Genomic DNA, 27,006 nt, shown 5'->3' on the forward strand with positions numbered 1-27,006 from the left:
TTGTCAGGATATATGACTCCTGGCATCCTGAACACGACAGACAGAAGCTTGAAGTATTGCTACTTGTGAAGATAGCCAGTTGGCTCCATTTAAGTAACAGTATAGACTTTGGCATCAACAGATATATGCATATGTAAGATAAACACAATTCTGATTGTCTTTTATGCAAAACCAACCAGTTGAAAGTGTCCAAGTTCCATTCATAAAAACAAGGAAGAAATGATGGTGAAGCAAGCCACATCTGCACGTGTCTCAGTGTGCACTCAGCTCTTTGTAAACGAGCAATACCTGCTCAGAGGAAGTGAGGATGTTTTGTTAATGAAATATGTGGCTGGAATATAAAAATGTCATGGGTGGCAACAACTTTGTTATTGATTACTGATCATATTACTATGCGTATAGCATACTTCACGTTCTACCTTTGATTCAAATAGTCCAGATCTGAATTTGGCACAGAATTCAGGTATGATAATGATTTGTGATAACTGTGGGTCAGTAGCACAAAGTAATTTGTATTTGAAGTAGACTGTAGGAACCAAAAGAATGGTGGTAAATTTTTACTGTGCCTTGAAACGTCTTTTAAAGCTGTAACTTAGTGGTACTTGCAAACTTCAGTATGGAATTAGTCTTCTGGGATCTATGGATCTAGTCTTATCACTAGTTCCTGATTCCAAAAGACCTTTAGTTCTGGCAAATCCTCAGGGGACTAAGAGTTTTAGGTCAAAATGGCACACTGAGAAGTACTGTGTGTATGATCATACATCCATGACACATTACATATTACATCTACATAGGCATCACTAATAAAAACACCAAAATGGATATATAGGTCTTCTGTATGAAAAACCCTTGTTTATCAGTTTGTTTTCAGCTATAATACTAAAATACTGTTTCAATTTAAGACAAGTTAATCTTGAAGTAAATTTTAGCCTCCACTAAAATTTACAAAGTGAAAAAATTACATTGAATAGATATATTATTTTAAATTCCCACTCGTTAAAGACAACATATATAGGGTAGTACCTATAGGCGACAGTCCAAGTGTTCTGTTGAGTACATGTAAGATTGGTGTTAACCATTTTAGATGATCTCTAACACTCAAAATGGCCAACTTTTACATATAAGGAGAGGCAGATTTCCAAAAAGAGTCAGGCAGTGACCGTGTGTAATGTGTTAATAGGGCATGGTAAAATCACACATTCTCCTAATTTCATTGGAAAGTACAAATCAAAAGTCCCCATGATTAATACATGACCCCAATAAACATGAGGAATGCACTTTATTTTTATGCCAATGAATGTAAAATCATTACAGACCAACCACACTCAAATACATGCGCTAGGGAGACTGATGTACACTGTCTTGCACTGTAAGTACTTACATCCGCCACTCAGTTACAGCAACCTTGTTGTCCCTCTTTTGGTGGGATGGTAACTTACCACTGTTCCTTACAGCTTTTGGTGGGCAATTTAAAATTTCAACACTTCTCCTTTACCTTCACAATCTTGATGAGCGTCTTCAGTTGGTAAATATGAAGCTGAAGGTCTAGTCTGTCAGCCAGCCACACACAAATGACTTTCATGGAATTGCTGTACCATTGCTGGAGAGAAGGACGGGGTGGAGGGGAGGGGGACAGAAAAAGAAAACAATCTCTGCAGTATTCATTTAACAGATTCAGTAATGAGAGGGTAATGAAGCACTCCGAAATGACCACAGATCAGCACTTGAAGTCAATAATGCTATAATTTCCTGTTAACAGAATTGTACGTTCGGGTGGCATATCTGCTGAGCTGACCCAGGCTGTTCTTTACACGAATTAGCATTACAGTGTTTAGCTGTAACATATTCATGGGAAACTGTGTTTTTGCACTTTGCAGCCTAGCGGATTGCTTTGCAATTTGTAAGTAACAATGGGCACTAAATACATATTGTGGGACTGAATGGATGGCCAAGCTGCGGGGGAAAACACACACACACACACACACACACACACACACACACACACACACACCAGGTAAATCATTTTCAAAGGGAAATTTCCTATTGGTCTTCATGCTATGAAAAATTCAGACAGTAGGAGTGTTAGAACATAAGTCATGATGTCAATGCCTAGAAATAACATTTTGAAGGATGGCAAAAAGTATCCACAGTTTACTAAATGGTGATCCCTGATCATCTTTTTGTAATAAATCAGTTATGAGGCAGTTGCCAAGATGTTTAAATAGTACTTAAACCAACATTTACTCAGATCACAGGAAGGAGCCTTGTCGAGACAGAATTCTTGTGCAGTAAGAATCACAAAGCATATGTCATTACCCAGATTATGAAAGGAAAGGTCTGCTTTGCTTTGCAAATATTTTTGGAGGCTTTATAATTTTTCCATTTATTACAACCCTGTTGAGGGCAAAAAACTAAAATTCTTTGGAGGCAATTCCCTGTTTCTGTGCAATATAATATACAATGATCAGAAAAAAATCATAAAAGAATGGTTTGGTCTCCTATTTTCCAAAAAGGCATCTGATATTAACTGTGACATTTTAAGGGGTTCAATGATTCCATGATAGAGCCCAGGGTTGGCAATGGTATACTAATGCTGCCGCTCATTGAGGTAACAGAGAAATATCTACATCAATATGGCGTTTACAAAATGAAAGGAGTATTTTGAGAGAGATTTCTGTGTGCTGCTTGTATACCTAAGCATAGCGACATACCATATTTGTATCTGTTTTAAGGAATCCAAACACAGATGCTAAAAAAAATCTTAAATATTTTTTTCTCCATATTATTTACACACAATAAAATCTAACTTCTGTAAATCTTAAGTTCTGCAAGTTTTAAATTCATCCAGGCTTGGACTTATTGACAATTTAACGTCAAGACAATTTAACAGAGCAAGAAATCACAGGTTAAGTACAAGTAAAAAATGAGTTAGTCACACATTTCATCTGTTTCTATGAACTTGTTACTCTATTGAAACTGCATGCATAAAATGTGATAAGCAAATTAAAATGAGCTGATTTACTAAATATGACCAAACAGATTACTGAATTCCAAGTTTTACATTTCAGACTAGACTGAGACTTAAATAGTTACTGTTCTTTCCTAACGGAAATTTGTTTCCTCTTAAGCACATGTCAAAATATATTAAAATGTTTTACAAGATTCAGATACCTACACTCATAAATTTTTATAAAACCCATGGCTAGTAGATGTAGCACTTCAACTGATATGTGAGATCTCAAAAATCTTTTAAGGATACATACAACCTTTTATTTCTGACATTAATTTTATATTCACTTATTTCCACTTAGTACTTAGTCCTGGTGGCTTCTGTTTTGATGTAGCTGAACACTCGGGTATGACTGACAGTATTGAGTTAGCATACAGGACCAAACGCTTACTCCGTTGCCACCACACTCAAGAGACAATTTTGGAACTTAAAATGCTGTCCAAATGAATTAGAATTTTAGATATTCTAGTTTCTTTGTATGGGATAAAAATTTTCTCTTTCTTGTTGGAGGAGAGAAAATAAACACTGTTTAAAGGCTTGCCCAAGGCAGCAGCCAATACATTAGCCTATACAGGTGTATGGTGAGTTGAACAAGTCTGAGAGAAATGAAACACTCCCAGAAAACCACTCAACATACACTTCTATGTCCTTAAAAAAATCCTCCTTTCAAATGATTTTAATTTCATTTCCCATCTTGTATAAATGATTTCTATGCTAATGCTAGAATGAAAAGAATACTTAGGAGAACACGGAAATTATTAATCTAAGATTTCAAACATAATACCCAAATTATAAATTCAGAGAGCATGAACTTGAGAAGAACATAATCTAAATGCAACTCTAGAAATAGAGATGAACGGGACGGTAGCTAAGGGAAGTGTTGAAGCTGCTTCCTTGTCATCTGACTTTAAGTCAAATATCTCAGTCCAGAGGCAAAGGCTTCCAGGAAACATTATCCCATCAGTTCAGAATGCGCGCTTCTGATTTAAATCAAGGTCGCCTGGAGAATAACTGTGGCTAAGTTGAGGAAATGATTAGGGAGAACAGTGGCTTAGAGCTCAGGGCTCAACCTAGCTTCTACTAGGAGCAGGCTAGGGACAACATCACCCCACTCCACTGCAGCTTTCCTGCCTGTGATGAAACGGGATCACTCATCCCTTCCCAACAAAGCCACCAAAACAGAAACTTCTTGCAGTTTGATATTTTGATGCTGGAGTTAATACAAATCTTTTCTCAGGGGTGAAAATACAGTAGGTCCCCCTTTTGTTCATCTTGAGAAGAGTCAAAATTGGGTTAGCTTCACTTGCCTTATCAAGTCAAAGCAAAGCAAGCCTTTGCGTGAAACAAAGGGGGAAAAAAGAACCCTGAGAGGGTGAATATGCAGAGGAGCCAGGACGTTAGGAAATGTCTTTTTCACTCTGAGAAGCTAATTTTATAAGGTAACTTATGTGATCACTTGCTTTCCTTTCAGAAACATACAAGAAGGGCGCAGCCTGGCTGGAGCCCAGGAAATGGCGTTTACATTTTACTCCTTGCTCTGGGCTCTGGTTCTACTCAGGAATAAAGCAGCAACAGTATATTATATATATATATATTTCTCTGCAGAAATACATGATAACAGTCTACCATTTTAACCAAAAAAAAAAAAAAAAAAAAAAAGCTCCTTTTTTCCTTTTGTGGTTCATTCAGCTCCTGTAAGGGCATGCATCACTCACTCCATTTTCTTGAGATATCTCTTTTAAAGCAAAAAGAAAAGAAAAGGAAAGGCCAGGGTTGACTCTGCGAGACCCCTGTATTTATTCACACGTATTGTGCATGACTGCAGACTGGTAAATCATATTAGCAGCCCGTCTCCCCATCAAGCTGCTACTTGCTTTCCAGCCCTGGGAAGGTTCAACAAATCAACAGGAGCACGGAAAACAGAACATCAGTCTAATCTAGTGTTTAAGGTGAAGTTTTCAAACCCAATCTAAGAAGATCTTTAGAGCAAGCAACAAGCTGAAGGGCTCAGAAGGTGGTATTGACAATGAAAGAGTGTGGAAATATTGAGGAGCGCAGCCCTCGTGCATTTTTAATAACAAGAGGGTCAACAGGGGCACAGCTCCCTCAGTGCCAGGAGTTGCCACTGACTATGGAAATTGCCACACCAGGGCCATAAACGCTCGCAGTTCATCAGCCTTCTTAAACACCCTGAACCCCCTCCGTGGACCTTTAGTCTTGAATTAACAAACCAAAGCAACGAAAGAGGGTGCAGGCTGAATGGCTGGCATTGATCCCCAACTGTGTCAGCACTGCTACAGGCCCTGAAAATCTCTCTCCATTGTCAATAGAAATTGACAAACCTCTGCTCCTAAATAGTGCAGCTGAGCCGGGCGGGATCCACGCAGCTGTAAAGGGCTCTGCTCTTGGGGCCCGGGAGCACTAACAATGGAACAGGCATGAGCTCTTTGTCAGCCTCAGCCTCGGCAATTTTCTAACAAGGATTAAAGTTGTTTCTCCGCAGAGCCGGTGAAAAGAGATTTAGCAACATACCGTGCTTTCTTCATGCAAGTTAAAGAGAAGTAGTTAAGGAATGTCATTATTCTGTTGACTAGAGGAGATACAAAACAAATATATTAAATATGCACAACTCCCCTTTTTGCCTCATTTCTAACATTTGGAGGATGATTCCATTAAGTATAACACTTATCGCCTGGGAACAAGCACTTCACATTTATTTTGGAAGTTTTATTTTTCGAAAGTCCAGCTGCTCGCCACCTGGAACGAGGTCTCAATACATACTAATGCACAATGCCTTTAGACCCTCTGTGGCTGATATTCCTAAATCTGAATCCCAAGACCCCATAGGGTTTATATATGGAGGCTGCTTCAAGCAAGTGATTTCTGGCAGAATGCAGCCTCTGATGATGATAGTGAAGGAAAAATAGCTGCCTCGCCATGGCACAGATCGGGGATGTGTTTTCCGCTTAAGTGTTTAGATTTTTATTGATTATGAATTGGCCCAACCACTTGGTATATTTTCATCCTTCTCTAGTTACGTTTGTCTCAGTAGGTAAAAAACAGAAAGGAAGGAAGGAGAATATGAGGAAGGAAGGAGAGGGGAAGGAAGGAAAAAGGGAGAAAGTAAGAAAGAAGGGAGGAAGGAGAAGGGAAGGAGGAAAGGAGGAGAGAAAGAGAGAGGAAGGACCAATATTTTCCAGGGCACTACAGTGTGGTGGAATGGCTATTTTAAAGAGCCAAATCACTGATGAAATGGAATAAAATCCAGGAAATCTCATTTTAGCAAATGTGAACGTTAAAAATCCAATAGTTCAATTGAATTAAAGAACAAACAAAAAAATCTAAAAACAATGAAGGTTTTGGCATGACTGAGAACTATGAGCCACCCTCTGGGACCACTTCGTAGCTCTAGAGAGAAACAAAAATTTAGAAATACTGGTGCCCTGCAGTTTAGCAGCACAGGAAAAACATGCACGCTTTATTGGGTATCCGTCCTTACTCTGCCAGCAGTACACGTAACAATATTTGTGCCTCTATTTCATTCATTTCCCATTTCTAAACACTCAAATGCAAATTTGATATTAATGTCAATTTGATACAATAATGCCACCCCACCCCCAAATTCTAGGCATCACAGGGAAACTGTCCAGAATCACAGAACAGACTCCAAAGCACAATTTTACGTCTCAAGCAGAGCCCTTTATGGCTGTGCCTTAGCTGAGAAAAGTCTGAAGTGTTGTGTTTAAGGAAAACTGAAACCAATTCACTGCAATTAAAAACAAAGGGTGTGTTCTACCAGCTGATACTCTGTCAGCTTGGCACAGAGGTGGCCACGGAGGATGTGGTGGGGTCCAGGGTATCTCCTGGACATAGCTGCTGAGGACGAGCAACCAGACACCGAGGAACAGAAAATAGCCTCTGGGAAGGATAGGAGGAAGACCAGTACAAACCTCCAAATCTACTATTTGCTTCAGTGACTTGGTCAAACAACTTGTCTGTGCCACAGTTTCCTCACCTGTACGAGGAGGTGCATATCATGTAAGCTAGTTCTAACTCAATAGCTCTGTACAGTTCAAGGTAGAACACGTGCTTAGCATGTGTGAGGCTCCGTACTCTACTCCCAACAATGGGTCAAAAACACGGTGAAATGAAATTACATTTGATTTAATTTAACAAAAAAGGCACAATGAACTTGTGAGCCACATAAAACTAAACTGAAAGGAAAAGTCAACTTTCCATTCTATCAGTTTGTATATGCTGCTTGGCCATCACTTCATTCTTTCAGCATAAAGAAACACGAAAAGTTTTGACTTCTAGAGCTTTCTATTGTCTGTCATTTTGCTTTTAATTCCGTTCATCTTTTCTCTCTTAATGAACTATAGATATTATAAGGATGAAACAATAGAGTGCGTGAGGAACGAATGAGAGTTATAGAAACGTGGATTAGCGCTTGTATTGCTTTTGTTTTATATTAGTACTAATTATTTTGAGACAGAGCTGCGTGCATGTTAGGCAATCACTTTACTATCTGAGCTACTTCTCCAGCCTTATGTCAATACTATAATTCTGATTATAAAGGCATCAGGGACTTTTTATGTGAGGCTTAAATAAAATGAACTAAATCCAACTATTAATTTCAACAAAGTAAATGTTATTAACATTTTTGCATACTTGCATATTCATTAAGTCGAACACTGGATTTAAATTAAATAATTTACTAATTCAGATCTATATAGCATATAAGATTTTTATTTTATGTTTTGGCTCCAAAGTCTATGTCTATAATTATGCAATTGTATTTCCTTTCTGAAAACAAGTTAGATTTCTGTTCTGTCACCAAAAATTCCTTTGATGCAATTTGAAGCTTCTAGCATAAAAACAAGAAAACAACCCTTTAAATTCCTGGTGGCTGTTGATGGAACACAACACAATACTTTGACAAATCCAAGGGATTTCTCTCAATCATTCCAAAGATGCTCACCAAAGTTTCTTTCAACTTTAAGAAATCCAATCTGTCAGACACCAAACATACCTACAAATCTGCTAATGTAATATGCAATATAAGTAAATTCTTTGAAGAACCATATTTCTTGTTAGAATAGTCAAACAACTATTTTATAAATTTCTTCTATAATCTCCCCCTACAAAGTCTGTTTGCTTGCCCTATTGTGTAATGTTTAAGAAATACTCAAAAGAGCTTGTTTCAGCAGCATATATACTAAAATTAGAATGATACAGATGATACATGTTTTAGTTGATGTTTTACGATTAGGGGGATTTGTTTTGTTTTAGGTATAACAAAACACCTTGATGTTTCACAAATTATAAACTTTTCTCTGCCCATTTATTTATTTTGTGAAAGATTCTCATGAAGCTTAAGATGACCTTGAGCTCCAAATACACTTGAAGGTGACCCTGAGCTGACCTTCTTGCCTCTCCCTCCCACAGGCAGGTTTATTTCACTAAAGGAAGAAAAAGGTAGGATGTGCCAACAAGGGAGTGCTGGCATCTAGTAGACACTCGCTGAATGCAGAAACGAACTTCACTGCCACTGGGGTTCCAGATTTCCTCCTTTTAACTATCCATGATTCCTGTAGGTAAGGAGGTTCTGAATTAGGTCCTCTTCAGCCCCAGGGCAGAGTAGCTTATAGAACAGCACCAGTTCCACACACTGCAAGGTGCAGAGGCTCTGTTTAGCTCACTGCTCTTTAATAGCCACAAAGCCTCTTCCTTTTAATACATTTTCCTTATTCTATATAGGGTATCAACATCGATATTGTTTTAAAATATTTATTATCAAGTAGGCAACTGCCTCTGTCAGTCCATTGTACAGTTCTTCTGATGCTCTCAGGCTGGTACCACACAGTAAACAGTTATTCCCCTCTTCCCTGCTACTAACTCATGATGGGTGAATACTGGTTTGGTTACTATTTGAACACCAAAAGATGGTTTACCAGAAATCAGTATGCCTTCCTGTCATAACAGTGTCTGTAAATGTCTAGGACACTGAAATAAATTAAAGAGTTGATTTTCTTTGGGTACTATGACTATTTTAATTTTGGTTGGATGGCAATTTGCACACTGTATATAAAGTTTTGGTTAATAATATATTTTAAATCAATGACATAAGACCCTAAAGAGAGATACAGTAAACTTTAGGAATTAATACTAAATGGCGCAATTTAACTTCAAGATATGATCTAGGCTTGAGAATTTACTGTATGCATGAATGGGAAGCATTCCAAAAATCGTGTATTGAAAGAATACAGGGAATGAAGTAAGTGGCTACCATTCTGTATTCCCATAGTGGGCGTGCAGCAACCACAGAATCAATGGCTCTGCCTTAGGTTGGGCCTCTCTGTGCCTTTGGTTTCTCAGCTTGCCCATTGGTGTGGAATTTTATTACCAACTCCATCTCCTTGGCTATTCATTCGTATTAGTGCTGTCGTATTTTTGGTATTAGCATTATTATCAACTCATTATTGTCTGCTATGAAAGAAATACTATTTTCAACAAGGGAGACTTGGGTGCTTTCATGTTTCATGCTGCTTATATCCTAGCCAGGTGTTGATAATATTACTGCACAATGTGTTTATCAGCCCACCACAAGATGTGAGTAGCCGCAGTGCATTCATAGAACCTGAGTTTGATCGCTATCTTTAGCCCTTGGCAGAGTGTTTGGACCACAACATACATTACAAATTTGTTGATGGACTTTAAAAAAATCTATTTGGAAATATGAAATACTATGTGTATTTATATTATATATACACATATATATAATAGTAAGACTTTTCTATAGGAAAAGGACAGACTTGTCTTAGGGTTAGAGTCACTGCTGTTTTGAATCAATTTTATCAATAGAAAAAATTTAATAGGTATTTAATAAATTGCTCCATCCGTAGAGTAACTTCCTGCAAGCATGAGTTTAAACCTTAGCACTCCAAAAATCCAACAGATACTAAAGTTGTTGAAATTATCAAGGAGGCCATTGTATTTATCTAAAGAAATGGAACATAGGACTAAAATGGAGCTTAACATATGACAGTCATTTCATTTTAGGTGACGAGAGATGAGAAGAAAAAAGAATCATGAATGAAAAAATGTCCGTGTCCATCTATGTGCATTCATACATGAAGCCACATTAGCGATGCAAGGGATGATTCTGTCAGCTCCGGACTGGCTTCCAGACTGTCACCCAAGCATCAAACTGCCTCTCCAGAAAGTCCTGTCACCTGCTCTTCTGGTTATCTGAGGCTCTGGCTGTACTACAGGAGGACTTCCACTAGTGGGTCACACATCTGGGAAATCTCTACACCTGCTGACCTTGTGAGTCCCTTCTATTGCTGTGGAAGTGTGGACATCTCTTTGAAGATGCATGAGATTCTCTTGGAGCCTAAGAACCCAAGGAGGGTAGAGAGAGGAGACCTTCTGTGCTATGACCTTTCAGTTTCTGAATTTGACAGTGAAACCCTGGGACTGGGTACGAACTGCGTTGGTGCTAAATCTCTGGCAGCTTTTCAATCATCTATCTGAAACGGAGAGAAATAAAGAAATAACCACTATCGAGTGATCTGAAAGGGTACTCAATGTAGTCCTGCATTGCGTTCTCATCCGTAAATCCATCTGTGACTACTCTGTAGCTGAAACAGTGTGAAAATTAACTACTTCTCATGAAGGTCTGTGTGCTCTTAGAATATAAACTCCTTTTGGGCAGGCACTGGATAGCAACAGGCTTCTGGCTGTTTACACTGTGTGATTTTTAGAGGGGATCAATAAATACAGGCTGCATGAAAACAATGAGAGTAATAAGAGAGGCTGGAGTCTCTTCTGTTTAGAAGCCAACTACACATGCTACAGTTAACACCTAACATTGGTATTCCAGTGTTCACCACTATTATTTACACATGGCAATTGAATAGGGTAGTAGGCTTGTCTTTTACATGCTCGACATGCACAATAGCCACCTTAAAGGGTGTTCAATACCAAGACACAAACGCAGACAGGAGTGGCTAAAGGGAAAGTTAGCAGAAAGAACTCCAGTAGTGGAAACAAGTTCAAGGAGATGGCAGGGCATCCATGTGGGAGAGCTATGAATCCGTGCGTTTGTAGGAACACGGTTTGAAAGAATCTTGTCCAGCCACATTCAGAGGCCGCATCTTATCCCTACTCAGAGCACGACAGTGAACACCTTGAGAAATTTCAAAGCCTAGCCATGGCAATGATTAAAGGGTTAGGGAAGGGGCCTATGATGAGAAGTTAAACAAATGGGGATTATTTATCTGGGAGTAGACAGATATGACAGGCGCTGTAATAACAGTCTTCATGCCTAGGAAGGATTATTGCCTCGGAGGACGCTAAGAATCTGTGTTTTGTTCTCCAGTGAGAGGAAAGGAGGAAGTAAGCTCAAAATGCAGCATGAAGAATTGAGATGAGGCAGGCGTTAGAACTTTTCGTTTTCATAAATCAAATAGTCTGCCCACATTAAGATAGCAAAATTCCGATTTCTATCTTTCGTTGGCAAGAACCGAGATGAGGAAATAGAGGCTCTCATTGGGTCAGCTGTTTTATAAGCATCTTGAGGAGTTGTTCTTCAGTTCAGCTTTCTGTCAAATCATTCGGGAACTACCCTGAATAACGATTCTGCCAAAAGCTACTTTGCCATGTAGATTTTTTTAAATGTGGATTTAGCCAATATTGGCAACCTAGCTGACACCGCTGTGCTCACCAGCAAATGGTGCCAAAACCTGCAGAGGGGGGTGCATGGAGGAGCTGCTAGGGAGGGGACTCACGGAAGCAGAATCCAGAAAGCGACTACGGAAATTGGCATGGAAGCCGTGTGTGTTGTCTGCTTATGGAGTAAGGATTGAAAGGAAGGAGAGCAGCTATCGGTTCTGCACAAACACTGCACTGGTCAAGTGGTAGAGATGTTGGCCTCAAGGGAGCCCGGGCATTTTTCAGTAATAAGCCACCGGTGGCCTGATGCTGTGCAGGCATGCCAGGTCGGCTGTCAGACTCTACATGTGAGACTCTACACGTACCAGACTCTGCATGTGAGAGTTAGAACCCCCAGACAAGCCTAGGTGAAAGAAGCAGGAAGCCGCGTCCCTTCTTGGTTCCACATTCTCCTTACTACCCATCCAACACCAGTGCATAAGCTCAACACTGTTTTAACATCTCCAGGGGCACTCCACCAACGTGTTGTTAGTGGCTTCAGTGTGTGACAGAGATGGAAGATTCTGCAAGCGGTGGTTTAGAAACATTTCTCCCACGTGAAAATCTTGTCACCTTCTGTGGGGTCAGGACAATTTCAGCATCGCAGAGACATCTTAGGGTGTCGGCCACATTTTTTTCTCTTAGGCAAGCAAAATATCTCCCAACCATTCAGCCAGTGTCTCCCCCTCCCCCTTAATTCCGAGCACAATTAAAGGTGAGTTACGGCTCTGGTGGAAATCTAAAGAGCATCAGCGAAGCTGAGCACTGCTCAGCTTTTGAATTGCTTTTCTCCTTCTCGGTTCTTTTAAATGGTTTTCTATGGCAGGGGCATTTTTCTTAATTAGTCACAGCTAATTAGTGTTCTGGCATAGACGAGTAATCAGAAATGTCAGAACTGCAAGGCTACATCGCCCTAATCCTTTGATAATAATTTAGCCTCCTGGGAGGGCCCCAAGCCGCGGTAAGTAGTGACTGACAATAAGGCAAAATTAGGCGGGCGGCAGACCATTAGGATAGAAAAATAAAAAGCACTACCAAATCCTGCTGAGCACCATCAGGCAACTAACTGTACTGCCAGATGAGGTGCCTGTTTAAGCCTGTGTTGTTAATTAGCTGATTCTACCAGCGCCGCCACAGATGTCCAGGTGCCTCATGCAAAGATGTGTGTTTCTGGGCATGTGCCAAGTGACAATTGTGGACCATGATCACATTTCAAGAACTGAAGTTTAAGGAGTCCACGAATGTCTTGAAGATTCTTTTGAATTATCAAAGAAATAAGATCAACAAGCTACATTCTTTTTTTTTCCCCTCCTCGTTGAGTTTCTCTTTAGGCAATTAGGCACGCTTATCTCAAGTTTCTCGAGTTTTAATTCAGCTGCAGCTCAGATTCAAATGAGGGCCTTTGGCCTCTCAGAACGGCGCCCGGACTTGCCAAAGCTATTTTGGCACACATTGTACATCAAAAGTAGATGCTTTTTTAAAAATAAATTCTTACACTTACAAAGAATAACATTAAAAGGAGGGTTAGTCATGCAAATGAGCAAGACAACCAGGATGCTGTAACGTGAGAATACCTTTTTAAAGCAAAACAAAGTCTGAGGGGGAGGCAGTCAAGAGTACCTTCTGAGTCACATGGAAGGAGGCCGAGGAGACCATCTCTACCCAGAAGGTTTGGCTGCATGTACCTCAGCAGCGGTCAAACAACTTCAGTGCTCAAGTACAGCAGGTAAAACAAAACAGGAATATACGCAAGTAAAAACACAATGACCCCCGGAAAACAAAGCGCTGACCTAGCTGCAAGAGGGACAGAACCACATGACGGGAGATGAGCAGGAGTCTGCCTCCAGGATCCAGAAAACCAACTTTTAAAATCTATCTTTAGTGTACAGGGAGACAGAAAATGCACATAGCATAAGGAGAGAAAGAAGTCTCTTCAGAGATCCTCAAAGACCCGGCTGAACGTGCACGATCCATCCTTTCTCCTGACAGAGAAGGGAAAAGGCTATGTATGGCACAGGTGTCACAGGAGTGCTAAATTTCTCGTGGTTGCTAGAAAAGTCTTGGCAGGGCCTAACTGGCCAAGACAGAGTGTTTTACACTGGCCTGCTTTCTACACAGAGAACGAAACACCAAAGATAATCTTTGTTGATAGAAAGCTATGTTAATTTAAGGAGACTTTAGAGCAATTGCGGAGTAATTTGAAAGCGAAAGATCATGGAAAGAGGAAGGTTGCTCTTCTCCAATAGATGTCCACACGGAAGAGAGCTTTAATAAGAGAACAGAAACGGGGGAGGAGAAAGACAGTCTTCGGCTGTGTGGAACCTCCTCCCATAAGTTTTATATAGGCTGAATACAAGAAGAAGGAAATCTTTCACCCAGTGAAATGGTTTAACATATATACAGTCAATTCTAAAAATATCTGATCAAAGGCATTATGGAACAGAAGTTTTATCTAGTGGGGTAATATTTTTCTCCTTTCCCTTTTTTAGAGCGAGGGTCTTGCCATATAGCCCAGAGTAGCCTTGAAATCGGTCCTCCTGCTTCAGCCCTGTGAGTGTGGAAATTACAGGTGTGTAGCATCATACCGAGTTCAGCGATCACTCTGACTCTTTGATTTAAATTATTCTTGGGACATTTGCAGAGTAACAAACTGAATCTTTAAGTGAGTTAGGAGCGGTGCTACTGAACTCTTTTGCAGGCTGGATAAAAACATCCTAAACACTTATCTCTCTCCTTTTCTTCTTTAGGAGTACAGAGGCAAGAGACCGTAAGAACGAAATTAATTTTATTTTGAAATCCTATCTCATTGTATTGCTTTCCTGTTTTGCTTTTTATGATAGCACAAATAAGTGACTGAACGTATTTCTACAGTAAAGGCTAGTTTGGCCCAAAATGTTTAATTTAGTTTTTTTTTTTTTTTTAACTAGGAAGAATTCTTTTCAGGCAATGTCTTTAGAAATTAATCCTTTATAAAACTGTTTGGATGAATGTAACTGATTAGCTATCATTTAAAGAATTACATTTAATTTTATAAGACATCACAACGTCTTTAAAAAAATCTCATAAAGATGAAACTCCTCAACAATTAAGTATTTAATCAGTTTATAACACAAGAGAATGCTTAATCTGCATGATTTGCCAATTAGACACTGGCACCCTGGTGTGCCTGCAGCAACATGGAAACCAAAACGAGATTGTTTTAAGGGGACTCCAGTAGCGCAAGCCCAATAAATGTACAAGGTTTAGAGAGCTGGATAGTGTTGACATCCTGATGGTGAGTTTTCTGTCTCAAGCCTGAAATTCTCAGATTTTAGGAAGCCAGTGGAGAGAGTATCCTAGTGGCTTTGCTGGGGGATTTTGGTTTTAACGTTGGAACTGTCACTTTTCAGTTGAGAGAACGGATACACTCTAGGAATGTCCCCAGGCTCTCTCACGACACCAGGATACCTGTGGCTGTGTTCCAGACCCTGAAGCCTGAGAAAGTACAGTAGACAGGCTTATCTAAGAGTAACCAAGGGCAGCAGAAACTGTGGGTCTGCAGAGATGCGCGTGTATGTGTGTGTGTGCGCGTGCCCCAGCCAACACGTGGAGATCAAGTACAATTTGTGGAGGTCAGGTCTGTCCATCCAAGGCTCCCAGAAACTGAATTCTGGTTGTCATGCTTGGAGGCAAGCCCCTTGACACACCGAGCCACCTGGCGGACCCAGTAAGTTACCCTTTAATACAGACTGTCTTTTCTACTGCCCCACTGCACCTGTTGTTGCTTTTTAGCTAGGACACTTTGGTTCCATCCAATGAACACAACAGAGTGAAAACTGTTACCCTGCTGTGCACGACTCCGGATGCAAGCAACCCCACGATTTCTACTACCATTGCCAAATTAAAAACAGAAACGGTCATTGGATCAAAAGTCTGGATTTCAGAAACGATTTGAAATTCTAGATGAAGAGGTTCAGTCTTTCTCTATGCAGTAAACTGAATATTATACAGATGTTTGAAAGTCACCCACACCATTAATGGCAGAATTAACAGGAAATTCTGATCTCTGGAATCCCAGTGGAGTGTTCCTCACAGAACAAGACTTTATTATTTCAAATGTTGTCAAGTCTGAGGCATGGCTGAGGCATGGGATTTCATAGAAGGATGTTGAAAAGAGAAACAGGTTCAGAGCTTCAGGACACCAAACAAGCCACTTATTTTCTCTGAAGAGAAGATCCTTAAATTCCACAATAAAGATGCGAGAGGGTGATGGCATATCACCCACAACGTTGGATGCACCTAGGGAGAGGAACAAAATGCTAACATTGTTAGGAACGCTTGAAGAGATAAGTGGTGTGTGTGTGTGTGTGTGTGTGTGTGTGTGTGCGCGCGCGCGCGCCTGTCTGTCTGTCTGTCTGGTGAGCATGAGGAAGTCAGAGGACAACTTGCTGGAGTCAATTCTACCTTTCCATCCTGTGGGCTCCACGGACTGAACTCAGGTTGTTATGGTTGTGAGCGAGTGCTCTGACTGACCGAGTTATCTCACAGGTCCTCTACCTTATTTTCTGAGACAGTTTTTCACGGTGTCTCAATTGACTGATTCAGCTAGCTGGCTAGCAAACCGGCCAGCCTCAGAAACTGTCCTGTCTCTGCTTCTACGGCACTGGGATCAGAGGTGCTCACTCACCACTGTGCTGGGATTTAAACTTAGGGACTCCTGTTTGCCAAGCACTTTACCAACTCAACTGCTTCGCCAGCTCTTAATCAAAGACATGTCTTAAACTCAGTTTTGTTTTTTTAGCGGCTCAGTTGCCAGTTATTTATACTTTATAGAAGCCATTTCCGTCCCAAACACAAAGGGCTCTGTAAGTTTAAGCACTTACAGGATAAAAAGGACAGCATATTTGTACCAATAATTTGACATTTAGCAGGTACTTAGGATTTTGATACCCCCCCAGATTTAACATAAAAATCTAAATTGACAATACTTACAACTTTAGGGATTGACACAGATTTAATCACTTCCATTTTTCATATGTTGAGGTCAAGAAACAAAATCACTTCTCTGTGGATGTCGAAACAAAAATAGCAGGGCAGGATGGACCCACCACGAGTTTCATTCAACATGGTATGTGGCCATGTGGGAATAGTAGGGAATGAGTCTGTTCTCATCCCTAGATGTCCTAAAACAATAAGCATAAATCCAGGGCGATGATCACCCTTATACCTTAGATACACTAGTCAGTAGTACTGTTATTTAAATTGAGTGCATGGGTATTTCCCCATAAAACTAGGAGCAAGTAAGATGCTTAATTGATGAAAAAGTACTAGAGGCCAAGGGTATCTTAAGAAGTGTGGCAACTTTCACAAATACTTTGACAGCCCTTCTCACGGTTAGGGTATCAGCTGGAAAGAAGACTACGCAGTATAGCACACTGGTTTCTTTTTAACATGGCAGAGACACTTTAAAATTAATGTGTGTCTTGCAGACTAATCATTTTTACATAAAATAGCGTCGGCATTTTTTCTAAACCAGTGAATTTCATCTGGGTAAAAGGCATATTATTCTTTAGGAGTTAATCCCTTATACTGTATGATCAGAAATTGAGCCCTGGGCATTTTGCCAAATGGGATACAAATAACTCCAAGCTAACACTTCCTAATGTGTGTGCATTGGTGTGCACCTCAACTTCGGAGGCTCCATTTCCTTACTTGTGTAGGAAGGAGTCTAATTGGACGAGGGAAAGTTTGCCACTATGCGCAGGACTATTGTTCTCTTCCATCTTTTATCTGTAATAGGCTATGGTTGCTAACAGTGCACTTAGGGTCATTATTTTCAACTGTTTCTCGACACCTAACAATATTATTTTAAGCTCCAGCCAAGTAGATTTCCAATAATTATATAATGTCTCTCAGTAATGATCTGTTGCTTGAGCTCCACATTCTACTTTACCTTTCAACACATACTTGATAACCTCTCATTTACTAACTGTAATTGAGGCAAATTCAGCCTTGGCTAATTAGGGGCTCTTAGTATCCCCTCATCTATGCTATTCTTGATGACATACCAATAGAGTCAGGGTTCATTTTCATTTTTAATTAAAGCAATAAATATGTGCAACTTTAAAAAATAGAATGTTTGAGGACATTACAATTATTGTACAAATAACAAGTCCAGAGCTCTGCTGGGGATGTACAAAATAAATGTGAAGAGCTTCTTGATAAAACCTAGCGCTTTGGATGCAAACCTACAACCAAGCCAGATGCTTAGGTATCGGAAGGGAAAGAGTGCCTAATAGGGCAATGAAATGAACATACTATGTGAATGCTGGCCTCCTTAGATCTGCTTTAGTTAGCTCTTAACAGCACTGCAAAGTCTTCTAAAGTTCAGCAAATGAGGAAGAGTTAAAGTGGAGAATATCTTTGAGGTGAAAAAAATTCTACCTTTGCTTACTAACTGGCCTAACGGTGGTTAAGCTTTGCCACAAGTAGGCCACCAAGATATAAAGATTGACCGTCTCCAGAAAACAGTCTTCCCTTCCAACAGTGACTACCCATAGGGGACTGTTTTCAAGATGACTCCACCTTCTTTCCTCCATCAAAGATGTATGTGCTCTAGTGAGGAAGAAACATAACAGACATAGCACCCACTCACCGTTCTTTTTCCGTTCAACATTTCTGAAAATCACCTTATAAGCAAAAAAGTTGGAAATGAAACATATGCCCGTCCATGCACAGAAATTCCAAATGGAAGCAGAAGTTGCTAATACGGTTTCAGTATTTTGTAAAAGAGCCAGCTGGATAGATGATAATTTTGCTACCCCTGCAGGGCATCAAAGCTTTTAGGAAATCCTTCTTTTCACGCATATTAACACATATCTTATTAAAACAGATGATACTTTTATTGTAAAATGGCCTGGCAACATAAAGCCAGAAAGATAAGGTGCACTGTGACCACCCAGTTGCACAGACAGCACACACGGACACGACAGAGCATGGCGAAGATGATGACGTAGTGGGACCTCCTGTAACTGCCACAGCTGAAGTGTCGCCGCGAAGCCCGTGAATTGCCGTTATGAAAACATTTGCGGTAACTTGCATAATTAAATGAAACTGCCAGAAAAGCATTTCTAAAATACAGAGAAGATGCACGTAAATACAGTTCAAAGAAAATAACCTAGGTTCAGAATCAGCACTGGGGCAAGCTGTGCAGTTATGTCACCAGCATGATACCATTTTCTTGGATTTGAGTGATCACAGTTACAAGTGAATAACGCTCTTACTTAAGTTGAGTACTTTCTTAGTTAGCTTTATAGAAACTTGATCAAGTATCTAAAACTAACCCCCACGCCTAGCTGTTATGCTTAAATGAAGACCTTAGTATCAACAAAATATATTTTCTATGCACATCTACATTTTAAATCAAGATAAAAACGTTCAATGTCCCATGACACCGGCAGCTACTTACATCAAACAACCTTTCTATATACATCTCTTCATTGACTTTTTCTCGAAGGATATCCTGGTTTTGCCGAACAAACATAATGTAGGTGTCTGCCAGGTCCATTCCGGGTTTCTGTTGCATGGGAAAAACATGGGGAATAAAAAAGTGTCAGTTCTCATTTCTAAAGCTTTATTTAATAGTAGTTTGGGAAACAATTTTAGTGGCTGTTGAAATTGTTCACCCCTGTGAATTTTGTTTATACCAAATCAACAATGATTAGCATGTGTAAACGTTTAACACTCATCTTTACTACTTAAGGTCACATCCAGTATTGTTGAGATGATTAGGAATACAGGGTTGTAAGGATAATGTATGCATATCCTTTAAAAAGATCTCTTTTATTTTTAATTAATGGTTTGGCTGTGTCTTATGTGGGTATGTGTATGTTATCACATACATACACAGCATCCAAAGTGTTGAGCTATCCTGTTGCTGGAGATGACAGGCAATTGTGAGCTGCCCAACATGAGTGTTGGCAACCACACTCAGGTCTTCTGAAGGGTAGCATGCAACTTAACTGCAGAGCCATCTCTCCAACCTCCCATACATGTATTTAAAAAAAAAAATGACTATCTTGAAAAGTCAGTGTGCCAAGAAGTATGAGAGGAGGTTAAAAGAAAATTTGTCAATGGAAAGATTATGTCCTAATTGTAAGTGTTATACAACTGACTCCCCCCCCCCATTTGCTCGCCAATGGTGTGAAGCCATAAATTGTCCTGATTTGCCTCTTTAGAATATTCAGTATTAAAGGAATACAAACCAGTGTTCTTATTCAGATTAGAAAAATACTAGGAAACCTGGGAAAACATTTAATGCAAAGTAAAACAAGATACTTTTTGATTTTCTATTGCTTTGATTCATCGCTTACTGATACTATCTTAGGGATTTGTTATATTATAGAAGTACATTGAGAACATCAATAAACTCATTTCTAATGTAGGGCCAAGGAGGTGAACTAGGGAACTCACTAAATTATCATTTTGCATTTGGTATTTTTTCCTGTTTGAGGAGGCAGGGTAGTTAGCATTATTCCTCCTTGCTATAGGCCAGCGGTTCTTAACCTTCTTAATGTTGTGACCCTTTATTACAGCTCCTCGTGTTGTGGTGACCCCAATCATAAATGACTGCACTGTTACTTCATAGCTGTAATTTTGCTTCTGTTGTGAATCTTGATGTAAATACCCAATAAGTAACCCTAGAAGGTTTGTGGCCCATAGGTTGAGAACTACTGCTGTAGAGTTTAAAAGAAAAGGGAGAAGAAAAATCAGAATGGGGGTCAAAAGCCTTCGTGGCTGCCAAAGAGATTTCCTTCTCAACTTATCATTAGCTCTTTCTCAAGTTTCATATGCATGCTAGGCTGACTGATGGAAAGAATTATTTACATTACTTACATCTGGGCTTGACTCATAACCTGCACTGAGTTATTTGATTATAGAGTATAACATTAGTAAGAACTTAACAGTAGAACTGATAGCCAAGTAAGATAGTCAAGCTTCTACCATCCCATGGTTATAGGATGTGTTTACAGCCTTGTCCAATAGACGGAGTGGCAAAAGTGAGTACTGAAAGACAATCAAAGAGCATATGAGCTACTTAACTAGCACAACGTCTGTAAAAGCAGCACAAGGTGTAGACAAGGTGTAGATTGGCTGATGGCAACATGGTGGAGAATCTTCTTGTGAGGGACCGAAAGTCTTTGCCATTTTAGGCTCTTTTTGCAGCGGGTGGATTGGTATTTTATTTGCCACAGTAAGTGTCTATTTCCTAACCATTGCATTTATAAGCACCAGGATATTTTATTTCAGTGATAAACATCAGGCTTTTTGTTAAAAAATTATTTTTCTCTTCAGTAAAAATAACTGCATTTTTTTTTTTGAGACAGGGTATCTGGTGACCTAGGAGGCCTTGAACTTGTAATGTTGATGAGGATGACTTTTGATTCTGATCCTCTTTGCCTCCATTTTCCAAGTATTTGGATTACCAATGTGCACAACCACACCAGTTTATGAGGTGCTGAGAGTAGGCACACAGTTTTGAGCATGTCAGGAAAATATCTATTAACTGGGCTAACCTCCAGTCTTGATAATTTAAATTCACCTTAAAGCATAGATAACAAAATCTCAGGAATTTTTACAACGTAACTATGATATAACTAAATTACATTAAAATATAAAACAAATGTTTATACAAATGTTCTCACAAGTGTCTCCTTTAAGAGCATCCATACATAATATAGGCAATGCATTGCCAACCTGATGGAGGCAATTGAACAAATGCATTCCCTGTTTTTCTGCATCAACCTCATAACCAGTGCTTGAAAGTTTAAGTAACCCCAAGGATAATAAACAAAAACTTAAGTTGGTTTTATTTTGGGGAAGTGAATTTTGTACATCAAGTTTTCAAGGGAAGAGGTTGGGTCATTTGTACAAACATCACCAGTCCTGATTCTACTCAGGCGAACGGACCCATATGATACGGATTTTTCTCTGTGTCTCTCAAACTTTGTCAAAACACTGAAAATTAGAACGTCCAAAAGGCACGATGCCCTGGAATGAAAATGACACGAGGCCAGTTTTCTTTGCTCACTCCTGAGGCAGCTCAGCATCTGAGTTCCATGCAGGTGCCGGCTAATGAATAAGACACCATGACACCCATAATAGCAAGGTAGCGAGCCCAGTCTGGCTACACGGAAGCTGAAAAGGAGGTTTGTCTTCCCACTGTTTCTCCCTACCCAAACCTTTCTTATTTCCACTTCTCAAAAGAAAACTATGCTGAGAAGTTTAATCCACTCAATCACTTCCCCCAACAGAGTCGGTGGAAAACCAGTCACTTCCAGGACCAGTGGAGAGCAGCGGCCGGGCCAGTTCCTTTGACAGACACTCCTGAGCTCTTGATGACTCCCAAGCTAACAACGAACTTCAGAAGACTCCAAAAGACCCTGTCCAGGAATTGTTACCTTTCACCATCTAAACTCAACAAACATGCAGCTTAAACATAAAAGAAAACTAAATCCAGTTCCCTACTGACAGACTCCAGGGAAGGAAAGGTCCGAGCTGCAAGCTGAACCGAGTTCTGCAACTTTGTATGCAACTTTGTAAGTGTGTGGGCAGAAGCTCAGCCGAGTTTGCCGTTTCAAAGTTGCTTTTCTTCTCTTTCGGCAAATTATGATGTTCTTGCTTGGAAACTAAAGCCCAGACTTCTTAACATTCCTCATTAGCATTATTCCTTCCTTTATCTTGTGCTGTTTACCTATTCTTGAAACTGTGACATATGGGAATTTCACACCCAGTGAATATATTTTCATGCAGTTTGTGGCATGAGACTATAATCATTAAAAGGATATACACAAGTAAGAGTAACTGCAACACCTGGTGACATGTTCCAATTAGAGTTATAGTTCTTTAAAAACACTTTATCCTTCATTGGGCGTACGAGAGGGTAATTATCTATGATAAATTGCTGGAAAAGATGCCATTTTCCTTTTAAACAGTTTCTACCTTCAGCGCCAACGTGTTTGGATCGAAGACATTATCACTGGCTCAGTGCTCCTTTGTGCCAGAGCTGCTGGGATGTGGCGGTGGGACTGACACACTTGACAAGCCACCGCTTCTGGTTGCAATATTAACCGTCACCTTATGTGCTAATGCTTCAACCACCCTGCATGCTGAACACTCGGATGCTAGCTTCCTGTGCACATTTTGGAGTGTAGATGAACTAAATGTTTGGGACTGCACTGTGGAGGTGGAGGCGGCTCCCGACTCTGGACAAAGCAGGTATGCTGTCCAGTTCCTTCGGAAGAGCGCCCTGGGAAACTTCAGTAACCATGCGTTGCCATGCCTCTTTATCAAGAAGACTGTATCCTACAGAGCCATGTTTAGAAATCTTTTCTGCATTGTTAATTAAATTACAGCCTCCTAATGAATATGAGAAAATAACAATTAAAAACCACATGGCGAGCCCTCTATTAAATATAATTTAGGAACATAAAATCACTTTTTTTCCCCCTATTTTCAATTTAAGCCTCTGAAACTCTCAGTTCTCTACATGAACTTTTCCAACTTGCTTGTTAGGCTAGTTGTCTCCAAATATAAAGAATTCCTAAATTACTTTTAATCTTCTAACCAGGAAAGGCAAATTTTGGCCAACAAAGCTATAGTAAACGGACAAAAAGATATATAAAAACATTCTCCCAATGAGCATAAAGAAATCATAGCCATGGAAGGAAAATAAATTATTTTAAGGTGAGTTCTTCTGACGGTGGTCGTAAATGCCACTGAATCCACCAGGGAGTGAATGAGCAAGATGCAGATTCCAGCACAGTCCCCCTACCCTTCCAAGCATTAATTACTAGTTAACCCAGCGAGATGAACATACCACTGAAAAAGAGAGAAAAAAAAAATCCTTGCTAATTATATGCTGCAAACGTTCTTACTTCCTGCTGCTCTACCTAATCACACAGGTGTGAGTTTTCGCTTCCCCATTCATGGGTAGGTGGGTATGGCATGGCCGTCATTTTCTACAGTGACAGATTAAGATACAGAAGACGCAGCTTAACCTTCCACTGGAGGTGAACACGACACTACACAAACACTGTCATGGTGTCTGTTTAACAAGGAGACACATTTGAAAATATGCCGTTCCTGTCTCAAAGATTAACTCGAAGCTACAGTGAAACGGACTTAATTTAAAAGTGCACTTCTTAGATTCAAAAGAAAGAAAGGAAATGGAAGGAAGAAAGAAAGGAAGAAAGAAAGAAAGAAAGAAAAAAAAGAGAGAAAGAAGGAAAACTTGCACTGGAGAAGCAGCCAAGGGTGAAACTATGCTATCTGTCCTCTCCTCCTGCATGTTTTTTGTATGCACTGTAAAGGAAATGCCACATTTGGCTGTCTAGCAATCGCTGACAAAGTGAAAGGCATGAGATAAGAGCAGGGCTTTGGAATCTGAAAGTGTGGCAGGAACCCAGGAACCCTTTGCAGCCTAGCTCCAGCACACAAGGCTCAGTAATAACTTAAAAACTGATTACTAGGGAACACATAATTGGTCTTGGTGATTGTTAAAAAAACAGCATGCTTTTTCACCCCCTAATGTATATAGTTCATTGGCATTTACACATTAGACAATAATTCCTGTGATATTGTAAAAAAATACACTTGATTTACTTCATTAGTTTTTTAATGAAGTATCAAAATTATATTACACCTATGCAGAAAGCCAAAAGGAAATAGAGCCCAAACCTTCAAACTAGATTGATACCAATGTGAGTATGTTATGTAACCCTCTCTGTGGAGAGAGGACTAGTTTATGGAAAGGGGTAGAGGGAAGAAATTTAAATGAGAAAATATACAAAATGCTTTTTAAAAAAGACTTTAAAGTAGATTTTCTATTTTATAAAATAGTGAAACAATTGTTATCTATTAATTAAGATATACGATGCCCTAGGTTAGGTCTCTAGCAACAGAGAGAGGAGGGGGGAGAGGGGAGGGAGGGAGGGAGGGAGGGAGGAAGACAGAGAGAGGGAGAAGGGGAGAGAGGAAAGATTGATTTTATTAAATGTGAGTCAGGCGGTGCCTTGGGAGGCAGAGGCAGGTGGATCTCTGTGAGTTTGAAGCCAGCCTAGTCTATAAAGTATCTATAAAGATCCAGGACAGAGTTGTAACTTAGAGAAACCCTGTCTTGAAAAACAAAAAAACAAGAACAAAACAAACAACCTCCCCCCCACCCCCAATCCAACCAACCAACCAAACAAACAAAAGAAAACCAAAACATTATTATGGTTTTCCTGACCCAAATGAGAAATAGGGAAGAAGGGTTGTGGAGACGCCACAATGGATCAAGTACTTGCTGTGAATATATGAGGAACTGAGTTCAGATCCGCCCTGTCCCCCATCCTCAGCTGCACATGCCTACATTTTCAGTACTGGGGGGAAGGGGTGGAGGCAGGTGGAGCCCAGTGGCTTCATAGACAGTCAGTTTTTCAGCCACTCTAGCCAAAATGGCAAGGTTTAGTGAGAGACCTTGTCTTAGAAAATAAGGTGAAGTGATTTTCTAAGGTGAAAACAGAGGAACACCAATCTCTGGCCTCTACACATGCTTGCACATACTCATAACTACATACAAATGCAGATGCATGCACGCACACACACATAACACAAAGAGGTGAGTGGGAAAATTGGAACTACAGATGGCAAAACCTTTAAAAAATATCTTTCAGGTTTGAAGTAAAATGTTCTAAGTGTATGTATATCTGTCAGTCTTAGATTTCCGAGGTGTTTTTCTTTTTTTTTTTTAATTTGTTTGCATTTTATGTACATTAGTGTTTTGCCTGCATGTATGTCCGTGTGAGAGTATCAGATCCCCTGGAAATAGAGTTACAGTGAGCTGCCATGTGGGTGCTGGGAATTGAACCTGGGTTGTTTTTTGTTTTTGTTGTTTAATATATATATACTTTCCAAGAGACAGTGCCAGATCTCATTCCAGATGGTTGTGAGCCACCATGTGGTTGCTGGGAATCGAACTCAGGACCTCTGGCAGAGCAGTCAGTGCTCCTAACCTCTGAGCCATCTCTCCAGCCCCTGAGGTGGTGTTCTTTTACTGCAGAGTTTATATACTGAGTCAGTAAGAATCAGACTCCTCCCACAAAGTTCAGGAACACCTGACACCAGAATGGGCTAAAACCCTGTAATGTAAGTAGTCACACTGCTTTCTGTATTATTTCTTTTAAGGAGTGACATACTTTATATTCCAACATGTCTAGAAATGGTTGCTATAAGCATGTGTGTGCTCCAACATTTTTTGTTGGAGAAAAATCTTTTCAAGGACAAGGTTATTTAAATATTGGGGCAGAGGCCTCATGAGCACATCCCCTTCAAGGTTAGCATGTTTATTTGTGTGGTCCTTGTTCAGCTCTTATCAGTCATGTTGATAAGTCAAAGCACCACACACAACCAAAGAATGCTGACGGCAGGAGAAACTGTCTTCCTCTAAGAAGGGCCCAGCCATTGACTGTTCAATATCAAGCACTAATAAGTGAATCAGATGCAAGTTCCACACAGTTACAGTCACATTGAATGCTACTGAGACAAAGTAGCACGTCTCTGCTCAAAGGTTCCTGCTAACTTTCCCTCTTCTATCCACAGATGTTACAGTATCATTGACTAAAATAACATGAGTCTTGGAGGGGGTCAAGCTAAGACTCTCTGTGTACCACTTCATGTTTAGTTTTTAAGCTTTAGAGGGACTGGGATTCAATTTAGGTAAAGGAGGTCTGAAAACACTAGGCTGCTCCTGGCCAGGGGCAGGCCACTGACTGATTGAGCATATAAAAGGAAGAAGAGCTAAGTGGGGAAAACCAAAATCAAAGAGAGCAAACAAAAATGACAGTAATGTTGTACGGGTGAGGGAAGCCAAGCTTTTCATGAGCGGCATATCGCATCTGCCTGCTTCACGTCCTGATGAGCACACATATCCTTCCAGGGAAGCATGGTCCCAAGTCCTGCCTGGCTTTCACTCTTATGTATGGCTCTGAATGTCAAAGTGACCTTATCTAAACAGCAAACAATATCAGAAGCACATATGTGAAAGGATGACCCTGTGATGCTAGTATCCTCAATGTGAAGGAAGGAAGGAAGGAAGATGGAAAACACAGGTGAGCAGCTGCAGTGGACTAGAAAGGGACCTGAACCTGGATATTGGACTTTATGTCCTTTGTGTAATATGGAGCTAAGTTTAAGCCACATTTGCGGAGCTTTAGGATTCTATATGTTTTTTGTAATGAGCATAAAGATAGAATGTTTGAAAG

The 27,006-nt window shown here is 40.1% G+C and overlaps 1 protein-coding gene across 13 annotated transcripts in view; it reads right to left on the reverse strand.

The window, feature by feature from the left end:
• Positions 1 to 27,006, reverse strand: part of Cadps2 (calcium dependent secretion activator 2) — a 521,450-nt gene that overhangs the window by 4,982 nt on the left and 489,462 nt on the right. For all 13 annotated transcript variants that reach the window (XM_041675424.1, XM_041675418.1, XM_041675426.1 and 10 more), the window contains 2 exons: positions 19,173 to 19,280; positions 1,496 to 1,600 (listed from right to left, as the gene is read on the reverse strand). In XM_041675424.1, coding sequence (XP_041531358.1) covers positions 1,496 to 1,600; positions 19,173 to 19,280 — 213 coding nt within the window. The remainder of the gene's footprint in view (positions 1 to 1,495; positions 1,601 to 19,172; positions 19,281 to 27,006) is intronic.

This window comes from Microtus oregoni, unplaced genomic scaffold, assembly GCF_018167655.1.
Source record: "Microtus oregoni isolate MIOR12 unplaced genomic scaffold, Mior012 000026F_ref0000081, whole genome shotgun sequence".
NCBI lineage: Eukaryota > Metazoa > Chordata > Mammalia > Rodentia > Cricetidae > Microtus > Microtus oregoni.